This window comes from Metopolophium dirhodum, chromosome 6 (assembly GCF_019925205.1).
Source record: "Metopolophium dirhodum isolate CAU chromosome 6, ASM1992520v1, whole genome shotgun sequence".
Taxonomy (NCBI): Eukaryota; Metazoa; Arthropoda; class Insecta; order Hemiptera; family Aphididae; genus Metopolophium; species Metopolophium dirhodum.
Window position 1 is genome coordinate 13,442,431 of NC_083565.1, and position 15,065 is coordinate 13,457,495.

The 15,065-nt window shown below is 30.9% G+C and overlaps 2 protein-coding genes across 2 annotated transcripts; both read left to right on the plus strand.

Annotated features, from left to right (window-relative positions):
• Positions 1 to 824: 824 nt before the first annotated feature.
• Positions 825 to 11,528, plus strand: LOC132946177 (venom protease-like). The gene is made up of 8 exons (XM_061016036.1): positions 825 to 1,162; positions 2,682 to 2,758; positions 7,900 to 8,271; positions 8,491 to 8,635; positions 8,723 to 8,889; positions 9,094 to 9,213; positions 9,653 to 9,801; positions 9,882 to 11,528. Exons 2-8 carry the CDS (start codon positions 2,689 to 2,691, stop codon positions 10,044 to 10,046), a joined length of 1,188 nt encoding a protein of 395 aa, XP_060872019.1. The 5' UTR covers positions 825 to 1,162; positions 2,682 to 2,688; the 3' UTR covers positions 10,047 to 11,528.
• Positions 11,529 to 13,357: 1,829 nt separating this feature from the next.
• LOC132946745 (venom protease-like) lies at positions 13,358 to 14,911 on the plus strand. The gene is made up of 3 exons (XM_061016806.1): positions 13,358 to 13,418; positions 14,530 to 14,678; positions 14,747 to 14,911. The coding sequence occupies exons 1-3, from the start codon at positions 13,358 to 13,360 to the stop codon at positions 14,909 to 14,911; spliced, it is 375 nt and encodes a 124-aa protein (XP_060872789.1).
• Positions 14,912 to 15,065: the final 154 nt, after the last annotated feature.

The following is a 15,065-nucleotide window of genomic DNA, read 5'->3' on the forward strand; positions in this document are numbered from 1 at the left end:
ACCTTGAAGTGGTTAGCGTACACGTAATTTCACTGATTTTTTGTAGTCTTAGTCGTATAAACAATATTTAATATAATATTTTGATATTTACAGTATTATTTTTAATAGCAAACAGACCATCCCATAGCTGAGGAAAGACAAATATGAACAATTTGTAAGAACAAATCGTACCTACAACAGGCTACAGTATTATTATACTAGAATATTATATACATTTTGTGTCGATGTAATGCTTATATAAGCTCCGCAGCGGTGCCGGAACTGCGTCTTCGATGTCACAACCAAAAAAAAAGAAGAATATTATAAATTTATAATTATTAATATTACGATGGACGTCGATCGGAGATACGTAATATAATTTTAATACAATACACAGATCAGTCGAATGTTTTATTTCGGGAGTATAATATTAATTGTAGAGGGCGGATATCGCGGAGTTGTTTTCCTGGAATCGACGTTGGCCTGCAGCAGTTATTAATATGCCCAAGCGATCGTTGTAATCTGTGCCCACTCCTTGCGTGTCACCACCGTATAACAAAAACCGAAAAAAATATCTATAAATTCCTCTCGGCAGAAGAAAACAAAATACCTTCACCCCTCCAAGCGTGTTGGTAAGCCCATGCTCGCGTATATTAATTCTGCGGCAATATAAGTACCTACCTACGCGAATCTGCCATTGGCCGTACAATAATAATTATACGTAGGTACGACTTGCGACGTCACATATCAAACGGTGTTTTCCATACCGGTTAAACCCGATGGTTGTTCAGTAATAATAATAATAATAATTCGCAGCGTATATATAAACAGTGTAACGACGGCAGTCGCACAGTTTGCCGCGGTACCACCGATATCGGTAGGTGTAATAATATTGTATTATACGTTTAACACTATACGCTGCTCAACACATATACAATATTATTATTAGTACAATAATATTGTATAGGGAAAAGTCATAAATCTATCAGAAAAGCCGAGGGTTCGTGTACACGCGATATTTCGATTTTTATTTTTGTTCGTATGTGTAGTATTTCGGATAGTGTTGTCCAAACGATTGGCTAATAATAATAATAATATTATACATAGTACAATAATTACTATCGTCGTCTCCGCCCACGAGGAATAACACTTATACCGATCGTGTACCAGAAATATTCAACCAGTAAGTACCAACACGGAGTAATTAATGTATAATATCCTACCCGACATAACTCGTATTTAGAATAACGCTTAGACTTTATTGCGTTGCGCACAATAATATTCTCAATCGGAAATAAATATTTTAACGAACACATCGACGAAATACATGAAAATCGAGAACTGAAAATCCATTTATACAACTATTCAAGAGTTGGTAAATTGAATTTGTACTATTATAAACAAATATGTAATAATCTCAATTATAGTTAACTGCATAACTAAATTCAAGTTCGTTGTTCAAACAACTTCATTATGGGATAGATACTTTGTGTTTACAAATAACTTATTAGTTTGAATAGTGAAGATATTTCATGAAAATCACGATTGAAGGACGAACGGTAGCTATGAAACTGGTTGGTAGTTTGAAACTATATTACGAGTTTAGTCATACAATCATACGGTTATTTTTGAATATCTAAATCGGCTGTATTTTTAATATAATATTTTTCTTTTTAGATATTTTATACATGGTAAATCATAAATTAATACCGTGTAATCAGCAATTATTATCAAAACATATTTCTATACTCAACATTATCACAAAATTAACATAAAATAAAAAAGTTTAAGCATTTACATTGATAAGATTCAGTATCGTTCACATTCAACATCAACAAACACTGTTAGTGTACATTATTTGCCTATTATTTACGCCGTAAAATTATTCATTACACCTATTAATATTTTTACGTCGTCTATAATCTATTGTATTTAGCTGTATTACTATTAATGGGGTCAGTAAGTAAGTGTAACGATTTTCTCAATTTTAGCGAATTTCTCAATACTAAACCAGTGTATTATGCATAATACAAATTGATTGGTACATGAAATTATTGCAATTTACTATTATAACAGTGATTGTTATCCGAATAGGTTTTGACTATAATATGGAGGGCATTTTATTGAAATTCTCCTAAATTATAATAGATAATTTAAGTATATCATTTGTCATTACAAATTGGGTTTCTGACAGTTTTATCCAGACGAATAAATTATTATTATTATTATTATTGAATTCGAACATCTTTTTATATTTCTGATTTTTCTACTAGATACTTACTTACATAAATATCACTTAATTAATGAAATTTACAACAATATTGAGTCAATTATTATTAATATTTTTTTAAAAAATAAATTTGTATACTAAATACATAATAAACGATAAATTCGGTGTGCTAAGTGCTGATAAAATAAGTTATAGCACAACATTAAACTGTATCAGTGCTACTGGAAAAATTATAAATGTAGTTACTGAAAGACTTGTATTACCTTAACTCTTATATAGGTAATACAAGTCCACCACCAATTATGTAAAACAAATACAAATAGTTTGAATTTTAAAGTAGCTTTTGATAGACTATAATATTATTCCTAACCTAACCGTATAGATAAATAATATTTGTTTGAATACAAGGAAGATATTTATGTTTATAATACTATAAAACGTTATTAATACATTTATTGTTTTTCGTTTTCAGTTTAAACATGAGAAAAGAAAAATGTTTTATTATTTTAACATGCGTGTTTGGAATGGCAACATCTCAGTCCAGTAATGGTGAGTCATTTTAAATAATATAAATCAATTCTATACACTGACAAAGATTAAATAAAAGTTTAAATTATAGTTTATTGTAGTTTTATATAATCTGTGAAAATGGTATGTAGTTTATTATATACAATATTCGTGATACATGGTAGTATACGTATCTAATATAATCGAACCTGTCCCGATTGACTGATCGATGTAGAACTTATACTATAATAGGTATGGGGACTTGATATTTTCACGGTACATTTGTACTGTCATGTAAGGGTGCTCTAAGGAAGGATTTTTCAAAATTAAAATTGCTTAAAGCTTTAGAAGTGTTTTTAAAGGATTTTGAGATTCACGATGGATTTTTTTATTTAATAATGGTTGCTGCCATTAGTTACATATTATTATATAGTAACGGTAGAAATTAGTAATTTATTAGTATTTTATATATATATATATATAAATGGTTGTCATTGGTCACTCGGGTAGATGAGGTAAATGCATGCTTTAAATCATCGCGTTTATGGCCTCAAATAAAGAAATTACATCTTAAAATAAATATGAGTGTTGTATGTATGTTGAATAGCTTGTACGTTTGTAGATTATATACTCAAAAACTACTCAACCGATTTTGATGAAAATTTCAAATTGTTCTTAGATATATTAGGAAAGCTTAGAAAGTAGTTTTAACCACGTTCGAAAATAAAACAAGTTCAACCTATATCCAATCCGCCTCCGACAAATTATCCATCAGTCGAATTAGTTCATAAAACGAGGTAAGTTGATGCCGATTTGCCCATGAACTGAGGTACACTAAAACAAAGATACTTTTTTTTTTTTTTTTAATATTCACAATCTGTATTTACAAGTTATACAATAAGTAAATTTGATGGAAATTGATTTACAGGAGGGGGAAGTTGCCCATTGGCGACACCCCGTAAGATACACTTATATCTAGTGATATATTTTATTTTTATATATTTTGTTCATTAATTCGAGAACGAATAAAATGTTCGTGAGTACAAATTGATCAGATACTTATTATTGTCGGTATTGTAAAAGTAGAAAACAAAGTATAAAAAAATGTATTTAGTGAGTCGTGAGTGCCAATATATTAGCAATCAAACTAGAAACCGGTCAATGCATCACAATAATTTCCTAACCTTAATCTATTGCCCGGCTCTGTAAGAAGGGGTTCTTCCCACTTCCCACTTTGATTTCAAACATTGGCATCGATAAATGTTCAATCGTCCATCATCTACTGAAAAATCAAAGCTTAATTTACTATTTTTAGAATGTTAACGTTGGTAGTACTTAATATTATTTTATTATTTTTAATATAATATGGACTTCAATATCGGCTACACAATTACATGCTCTCGTGCATGGACAAACAAATATTGTACACAACTTTTTATTAATCACTTAAATAGTTAAATGTACTAAAATACTTTTGGACAGGTTATTTGTTGAAATATTATGTACAATAATATGTAGGTATTGTTAAAAAAAAGTCAATAAAAAGTCAGTGAAAAGTCTATTTGATCCCAATTCCATGTACTTACATTAAATCAAATATAATAACTAATAAGTAAATCGATACTGGGTGGATTCAAAGTCAAAACCATTTGATTAATAAATCGTGGACATTCTATATCAAACCTACAATTAATTAATATCTCAGGAAGTGTAAGTTTGTTGATTTTACTCGATTCCACCTTAAACCACCTGTGATCTGTAATAGCTCCAAAAATATATTTCTTTAATCTCTACCACGGTATTATATGTTATACAGGTTTTTATCTTATTATTATTTGTGTTATCTATATTACTTCAATGTACTCAATGTATAGGATGACTGCAGCGTCGTGTAAGTTTCCACACCACCTATATTATGCTTGTTAAACGACATTAAAATATATTGTGATATTATCACATCGTCCATGTTGATATGTTGTTTAAAAGCATGAGGTATTACACGTGGTGCGTTTTTTTTATTGTGGTATCCCCTGTAGGCCTAATCCACACCGCAAGCGAGAACACGTGAACGCCAGTCGACTACAATAATATTGTAATTTACATAGATCGGTACACCGAAAACTGCACTACTCATGTATAAGATTTTTCGTTATTTATACATAGATAAAACATATTTTAATATAAATATAAATAAAAAACGAATTTAACGTTGAATAAGTATTAATTTCAAATTTTAAATTTTGTCGAACACGGCATTCGCACATTTTCAGCTTACTATAGCGTTGAATTTTAGTGTGTTATTCAGCCTTTGGAAAGGCAAGATGGCTAGGCCGAGGGATTCATATTTGTCACATAGCATTATTATAATTCCAAGAGGAGTAAAAATACAGTAGTTTTAAATTATTATGATGATATCCTCCCGATTCTTATTTAAAATTCAACACTGTCCTAATATTATAACTATATTATGATTACTATTATTATTATATTAACTATTCATATTTTTACTATATATATTCTAATTTATTTATTATTAGGTATTTAGAGATTACCAAAGTCCTATTTTTAAGTCTCCTACCACTCACTATTCCTATTGAACCTCTTTATTCATCCTGTTTTAAATGTCGCGAAACTCATTCATAAACATTTTTTTTACGGTCCTGAGGAAAGTGTTTATTTTGTGTGTTTGACGCCGGCGGGCGATAGCGGGTAATGTGTTTAGTGTGTAGATGAAATGGTGAGGGAACGACAATATTAAATAAATCAATTATACAAAATACTTAATACATAAAATCATCTTACTTGGTTTAGTCATTTATCGTTTAGCTTACATATGCGCCGACCAAGACTTATATAAAATTAATTCCTCATCGTCACTTGGACTTAATAACTTTTCTATAAAGCTTGGTCGGGTGTTGAAACATTGTAGGTGCATAAAAATATTTCATTCTTCAGATCTGTGACCTGAGAGATAGAATCCTTCATTGAAAATATTGCATTTATTTTTGAAGTGCGTGCGTCTATGAATCTAAAAAGTACAATTGTTTTATGTTGAAAATAAAAAGATCTTATACTTTAGGAACGAAAAGAAACTTTTAGATACTAAAAATTATAACAATAGTCGGAAAAATATTAATATTAATAACGAAAGTAAAAACTGATGTATTATAATATACAAATATATTTTGGACATAATTAAAACGGTAATAACATTAATAAGACAATTAATAACTAGGCAGCATACTATTGAGCCAGCATATCTATTATTTATTATAATAATAAATATGAATAACTTGTTTGTGTACGTTTGTTTATATTGTGTTTGTGGCCAACACACGATACAAAAATTAATACCAAGTAGGAATAGCTCTCCACTAAGGCTGCCAGTTATTTACGTCCATAGTACATGTAGTTTTTAAAATAAGTGAGAGAGTGTGTGAGCCCGCCGTTATACTCTGGGGAAGTAAAACTTCTTTCATAAGTATTGGGCCTGTGAAATTATAAATAAATTAGGGAGAGAGTGAAAAAAATCAATAGAATAAAAAAATATGTTATTTACGATAAACGTTTTTGTTTATTAATGGTTGCTATATAAATAAATAAACAAACCGTCGTTTCATTTTTCGTTACGATTTTTTCCCACCCACACCTCAAGAAAACAGTTTTACTTCAATCAAAAAAATAAAAATATAACTACTTAATAAGAAATTAACGATCTAAGTCTTCCTGTTTAAAGCTATTCTAATTCTAGTTCAATAAGTCAGAGTTAAAGAGTATCTACTCAACTGAATAAAAATAACTGTAATGGTATTATTGATTAGGGTATAATTAGGAGATAGGAGAGGTGGACCACGTCGTCCAGAAGTCTGAACTAGCAGTAATTTAAATAAATATAATTTACTGGCCGAAAAATTATGTAGTACCTAGTCACAAATTGAGTATTTACTGTTACTGTTTCACCAAAATAACATTTTAAATTATTGTTAATAGATATATACCTACAGTGTTAAGGGGAAATTATACAGGAAATCTTTATGATTTGTGCACCCCTAAAATATTGGTCTAGTTGCGCCTATGGTGTTGAGAATAAATTGACATACGTATGCACCTGAACCAAAAATAAAGATATTATTACTGATAATTATAATTTTTTTATTTCCTACTGAAATATGTAGTTATTTATGCTATCAAAATGGAAATAATAATAACATGAAAAATTACTTTTTTGTCACACCTGCACCGAAAGTTTGGTTTTCGATGGCGGTTGGAAAGCGTCCTTTTTCCGTCCAGCGGGCGGTAAAGTGGGAATTCCTAATAATGCCGGGCGGTAAAGTGGAAATCCCCAAAAGTGCTGGGCGCACATATCACGCGCATATCCCCTGCATAACCAGACACTGAAATCTATACCATGGTCCTTACAAAACATAAACTTTTGGTTACATCTTATTCTTATATTCATATTATAACCTTCACGCGTGACGCTTAAAATAAATAAAACCAAATCGTTTCTTTCATGAAATATTGCTGTCGTAGAATTATGGTCTAGTTGTTGCATAGATCCCTGCATTACCTCGGCCGTGATCGATGAACGCAGATGCGTGACAAAAAATAGTATGTGTGGCTCGTGCGGGAAGGCAATTTCCGCCCTTGCCACACAATATACTATTTGAGTGACTGAATGTATAAAATAAAATTGGAAAAATTGTTGAAAAATAAGGTGAAAATAAAATATAAATCCATATTCACTTACATGTTACATAGTTAAGTATATTATATTTTAAATATAATAAAGCTAAACGAGTATAACTAAGCTACTATGTAGTATTAAAAAAATAGGAAGGACGGGGGGGGAGGGTGTGAGGGGCAAAGATCCTTGTCACACATACACACACGTGTAACATGTTTAAACCAACAGTACCCTTATATAATACCTAACCTATAATACCTGTAAGATACATGTTCGGAAAAACTGATAAACGGCAGATTTTTTTAAAAATACAAACTATAGTTTGTTGATAGTAAACAAATCGTTACAATTTGTTGATACTCTTACAAAGATATTTTATTCGGCGTACCTAAGTAGTAAATAGTATGATTAATTTACCTTCAGGTCATCCCCAGCAGTGGGGACAATTAACCGTCACAATAATAACACTGATATTTGCTTTTATTTTCATCAACAGAATGTAAAACTCCGAATTATGAAAATGGTGTTTGTATCGACATCAAGCGTTGCCCAAAGTTGATAAATCTATTAGAAAATCAAAGACAAGTGCCGTCCGTTTTAGTTTTTCTTAAGAAATCCTTTTGTGGATTTGAAGGAGAAGATTTCAAAAGAACAAAAGTGTGTTGTGCTTTGGAAAATAATGAAGAACCAACAGTACCAAAAGCACCGGTTGCACCAATAGCACCGGTAGCACCAGTAACAATGTCAAACGCAATCAACAATATTGGGACAACGTACAACGGCGGGGCAAAATTACCATCGCAATCTAAGTGCGGAATAACCAACGTCACCCGCAGTCGAATCATCGGGGGGACGCCAGCGGAACTAGGTTAGAACTTAAAAACAATTTTAAATTAAAAACGAATTTTTCGATTAAAATACAAGTTGCTTGCAACTGTTATCACGTTATTTTATATAATATTATTATTACACTCGTATTATAATTGATTACATTCAGTTTATTATCGTCGACGGTTAAAACAATATTATGTTGTCGCCTGTCCACCGAATCGTGTTGTATTTACTATAATATTCTATTATTATTTAGGCGCCTGGCCTTGGATGGCAGCCCTCGGCTATCAGGGTTCAAATCGAAACAATCGCGCTCTACAGTGGCTTTGCGGCGGCACATTGATATCAACTACACACGTGCTGACAGCTGCACACTGCGTATACAATGTCCCCGTAAAACTGTAAGCAAACCAATGAAGTCTTTGTACGAAATCGTTGTATTAAGTTATACGCATACTAATGGTACTACTGATGTCTTAATTTCTCAGGACTACTGTACGATTAGGTGAGTTGGATTTGAATCCTACGGTCGACGACGGTGCAAGGCCCGTAGATGTTCCGGTTGAACGTATCGTCATACACGCGAAATACCAACCACAAGAACTTACCAGTGACATAGCACTGTTGAAGTTAAGAAATAGTGTTACTTATAACGGTGAGTTTTTAAATAATATCGCTGTTCATTAATCTGTACCCGAGGTGCTTTATATCACTGTGCGGAAGTCTATTAACACTTAATTTGCCAAGTCTAGTACACGATATAAGATAAATGTTTATAACGTGGCTGTAATAAGAAACTATGGAATTAGTATTTTTTATAAATTTTGGTGTGTAATATATATATTTATATTTTGTTTAGTATTTATACAACCCATTTGTTTGCCGATCACTCCAACTATGAGAAACGTAGATATGTCGAGAAGTTTGCCATTTGTTGCCGGTTGGGGTACTACTCAACCTAACCCCAGTGAACCTCCCAGTAAGTATTAATTAGTAAGAATTTCTTATAAGTTAAAGGCCGGAGAAAAAATTACCTGTAATATTTTATCGAAAACTTTATGCATTTATATTTATAAATATACCTTATTCAATCCAAAATTTTAATTTAACTTTTTTTATACCAGTTGCTTTGTAATTTTTTTTTAAAAATGTATGAAACAAATTGGCTATGGCAAAACATTTATAGACGTATGAAAACATAAAGGTTCTGTTTTTAGAACGTGCTATTACTTATTAGGCGTTTAGGTATCTACAGTTTATTTTATTTTGATCGGAATATTGTTAAAATATAATAAAATTGATTTCATTATGAGGATTTGATATTTTTAAGATCGATGTAATGATCACCTCCAAATGCCAATACATTTCAGTTGCTAAATATTAGTAAAATATATAAAATAACTATTTTAATTATTAAGGCTTTCCACCCACCACTACTTTGATGGAAGTTCAAGTTCCAATGTCGAGAATTGCGGAATGTAAACAAGCATATTCAAAACAAAAAGCTGTAATTGATGACAGAGTTTTATGTGCTGGATATCCAGAGGGAGGAAAAGACTCATGTCGGGTAATTGTCTCATTAAATGTCATAATATAGAAATTAGAAATACAGAAATTTCAAATTTTTACATTTTTCATTGATTTCAGGGTGATTCGGGAGGTCCATTAATGATGCCAAAAGGAAAACAATACTTTTTGATGGGTATAGTGTCTTACGGATTGTCAATATGTGGCCAACCAGGTTTCCCAGGCGTGTACACTAGGGTACCTTCATACATTGATTGGATTGTTGAGAAAACAAACGAAAACTGAGCTTCCTAAACTCATAACTGAAAACTTTTTTAATATTATTTATATTTCCATGCGTTACGAAGACATATTTTAATGATTTATTAATATTAATTATGTCATGGAATGTTTGCCTGTCTGTAATTTTTTTTAAATTTTTTTTAAAATGTATTATTTACTATTTAGTGTTATTTTCGACAGTTACTTATGACACGTGATCAATTATTTATACAAATTATTGGATTTTTTCATCCAGACTAATATAAGAATGATACTGAAAATCAAAAAACTTTTAGTTTTTTAAGGTTTCAATTTTAGTATTACAAAGCTTTGAATCCTTTACTTTATGTAACATCTAGGGTCACTTCTGGGAAAATCAATGTGTCTTTATCCAGTGAAAGTAATCAACCTCTTGTAATGCTATACTATATACATTTTTACATATGCGTTTTTTAGATAAATACAGACACATAATAGAGCCGCGTTAGGTATACAGTATTTAAAACAATTCAAGTTAAATTTATAAAAATATTCTTTTATAATGATAAATTTAAGTTTTCCTCCAAAGTTTCAACATAAAGATGATACTGAATTAGTTATAGAACAAGTCTGAAGTCGATATAAGTGTAAAACAACATATTCGGTGTTAATTGTACGTCCGTAAAGTTAGGCCCACCTCCATCCATTACCCAAAATTGCATAGATATTTTGCAATTAAATTGCTTATACTAGTATACACGAGGGTTTTTGTAGTTGTCAACTTCAACCACGCAGATGCCCATAAAAATTGGTTGAATAGTTGCACTATGTTCAATTATACATTTTTGGACCAGTGCATCATGTCCACCTTGGTGAACGCATCCACTGTGATACTCCTCTAACTACTTTCGTCTCCCTGCAAAGACCAAACTTTATTCTAATTAAGTATTAAATCGAATCATTTACTATTCTCATAATACAAGTTCATATTATTAAAGTCAAATTTTTCTGTAAAAATGAACTCTCGGCTATTACTGTTAATCCTCAACCGTGACATTGTTGCCGCTACGTCCAAAGCAAACCAGCTACCACATTATATTATAAAGTGTTGATGCTCATGTAACAAATTTATTTTTCAAGACATGAAAGTATTGAAATACATATTTAATATCAGTATAATTAAAAATGGTTTATAGACAAGAATCATTTAATTTAAACAGAATAAAATATTTGTAAAGAGAACCTATACACAGTTTCAATTTCAAACAATTAATGGTTTCTAAGCAGTTAATTAAAAAAGAGTCAAAATAGTAATAAATATCTGTTTAGCTCTTGGATTGGCTGCTGTATAAATATTATAAATTAACAAATTGTCTTGAAAATGGAAATCACTTTTATTTTGGAAGCTGGCTTTAATATATTAATATGTATTGATGAACTATACTAATTCGATATTTGTATTTTATTTTATTGTAACTGTTAAGTTATCTTAGACTTTAGTTTATACCTACTTTAGTGGCTTTTAAAATAATAATAAAAAAAAAAAAATATACAAATTGTCTTTTAAATTTATTCGACAAACTGACATTAAACAGAAGCTTGTGTATGCACCCTTATAAAGTTAGCAGCACAACTATGACAGACACATATGCAATACACCCAACACACGTGTTGGTAACTAGTTGGACATTGTTGGATTACCCCCAGACTTTGTTGGACTTTATTTCTGTTGGTAGAGCTTTAGACACTTTTGTGCTGCCATCTATACTCCAACAGCACAACTTTACGTTACCAAAATTTCACCCATATGAAAAATGTCCAGCTTGATTTGTTGAACATTGTTGGATCACTCTGAAAATTTGTTGGACATTATTTTAGCCAGTAGAGCTTTTCCAGAGTTGTGTTCCCAACAGCACAACTTTACGTTAGCGAAATTTCACCCTTATGAAAAATTTCTAGCTTGATTTGTTGAACATTGTTGGACAACTTTCAAACTTTGTTGGACTATATTTTCACAGGTATAAAAGTTTTTAGTTGCACTGCCAAGTCACGCCAGCAGCGGAACTTATTGTTGGGACATAATTTTTGTGCTACACAGTTTCATCTCTATTTGTTAGACACTGTTGGACTTTGGAGATTTTTTAATTTTATTTTTTTCTTCAACGTTTTTTTAATTTAATGAGCCTTTTTGATTGAAATTAGTTTTTTATTAAATATTATTTTTCATTCAACCTGTTTTTTTATTAATTTTAAATTTTTTATTCTGCTGATTTTTTTATCTTTTTAGGTTAGGTTAGGTTCTGAAAGTTGTCCAATATAAATATATAAATGATTTTTTGTGTGTAGATTAGACTTCTGGGAAGAAGATAGATTAATTTAGGGTTAAATTTGGTTTTTTTCTATTCATCGGATTTTAGTACGGTTAGGTTAGGATTTTGTATTAATTGATTATATTAATCCATCGTAGGTTAGGTTGAATTAAGTAAAAACGACAAACTTGGTATAACTTTGATACTTTAGAGTTAAATCATACACTTACGTCTTACGTACAAACAGCACAGGGTCCGCGATCTACCGCAGGTAGATGGTCTACCTACCTCATAATATACTGCTGCGAATCAGAATTTTTATCCTGGGCAACGGAAAAGTTAAGATAAGTTTTGAACACCATACACCGATTGTTAAATAATGAATTGAACAAAGTTTGAGTCATACAGAGTTGGTACCTACATTTAACGCGTAACGAAGTGCACGGGATCAGGTACTTTTGATAAAAATATATATATCATTATTACCACTAGAAACATTTCAATACGTTTTCATTAACCATTTTTTATATTTACTTGCTGATGACATTAAACGATAAAATTTGAATAAAAAATTATACATAATATCATCGTTAACGGGCGAAGCTGTGACGGGTCGGCTGGTATAATATATAATATTGTGTACAGTTCAGCTATTCAATATAATATATTTTTTTTTTATTTTTTTTGAGGTCATTAGCCTGTGGAACTGTGGTGGAGGGTACTATAGGTTTTGAACACGTGTGTGTTCTTGTTTTGGCAGAACTTTTAAGTGGGCACCCGTAGGTATCTGCCATGCCCGAGTGGGGGACGGTGGCCTATCTCTTTGGACACCGTGACTGCCCGAAGAAAAATGCCGCCCGTAGGTTAGGTTAGGTTAGTTCGAGGCCGAGTTCGAACCCCTCGGACACTCCATCCCCCAATATAATATTATTACCAACCATAATGTTTAAATAAATCGCAAACGTGTGTATATTTATTGTATTTTTTTGTGCAGATTTCATCCAACCTATTTGTTTGCCAAACCAATTGGATATGAAGCATGTCAATATGACGAAACCTGTGCCATTTGTGGTGGGCCGGGGTTCCACGCAAGAATTGGTTTTTTCCAGTAAAAATACATTACAATTTCCATAAACTATACAATCTAACATTAATATTATTAATTTCGTCTATAATTTTGGTTAATTTTTAATTTAATTTTTACTATTTAGTAGGAATACGATGTAAACTATTATCTCATCGTAATATCGTGTAAACTAATTACTTTAATAATTAAAGAAAATAATTTTCATACGTTATAAAATAACGTTTGACCATAATATCGATTAGATTTTACTGGGATATTTGTTCATGGGTAATCTTCAAATATCATTAAAATATAATAAATCATCATGTATCATAATTTATAAATTATAATAATATAATAATATAACGATTTGGAAAAATCAATCACAATTTATTGGTATAATATAGATTGTAGTATATGTATTTTAACTTATCCTTTAATATTTTAGATTCTGAGCGGAGCGAGGACGCTAGGTAGTGGTTTTACAATGGTGTTTATTTTTTTTTTTTATATCCAAAATTTCTACCAGATGGAGTGCTTCGATTTCAACATATAGTACCTTATCTTTTAGCAAATTGGATCAAGATGGTACTTTGAAGAGGTCATTTTTCGATTTTCTCAATAGTTATTTAATGCCACGGGAAAAACTACTGACAAATTACGAAAAACCGCTTAAAATGGGATTTAAATTTCTAACGCTTTGTCTATCACCGTAGCAACGAATAAAAAATTATAATATTATAATATTAATTTAACTAAAAGGCTATAATAAATAATAAAAATTTAAAAAATCCAGACTGATAAACCGTGTCCGCTCAGAATCGTTTTTCTTATACAATATGATATTATATCATTGAATTCAAGTTTAATACAATCCATTATGCGTTGTCCCACTTGTAACCTACTGTACAGCAGAGCGACATCCATTTACCCGTTTTTAAATGTGCATAGTTGATCCGTTTTATTTTTATGGCGAAATTAAAATTAATGAAATTAAGAGTAAACTAAAAAAAACTAATAGACCATAAAATATATTGTATGTGATGTTTTTATTTACAAATTACTAAACAAAATATGTCTTGTCACAAGATAGTATTACGTTGAAATTATAAAATCGGAGTGTGTATAAAATGAAATTAATGTATTTATTAAGGTGAATCACGGAATACTGCTATGATGGAAGTTCAAATTCCATTAACGGACATTTCGAAATGTAAAGAAGCGTACTCCGGTGGATACAATGTGATTGACGACCGAGTCCTATGCGCTGGATACCAGGAAGGAGGAAAAGACTCTTGTGGGGTATTTAATTTTTTGATTTGTACATATAAAAGAGGTATGTTCGTCTATTTATTTCCAATTGATCTTAGGGTGATGCTGGGGGACCTTTAATGTGGCCAAAAGATGACCAGTACTATTTAATAGGAATAGTTTCTTATGGATTTATATCGTGTGGTGAACCAAATAAACCGGGAGTATATACCAAAGTCACCTCATTCATTGACTGGATCGTAGAGAAAATAAACAATAACTGAGTTTTATAAATTGAAACTACCACTTTTAATATTGTCTATCAACTTGGTTAAAAGAAACTATCAAAATGTATCTACAGTCCATAGTGCGTGAACTCTACACGATTATACCATGTAGAATTTACCTGTGGGCAGATATTTTACCTAATCTAGTACA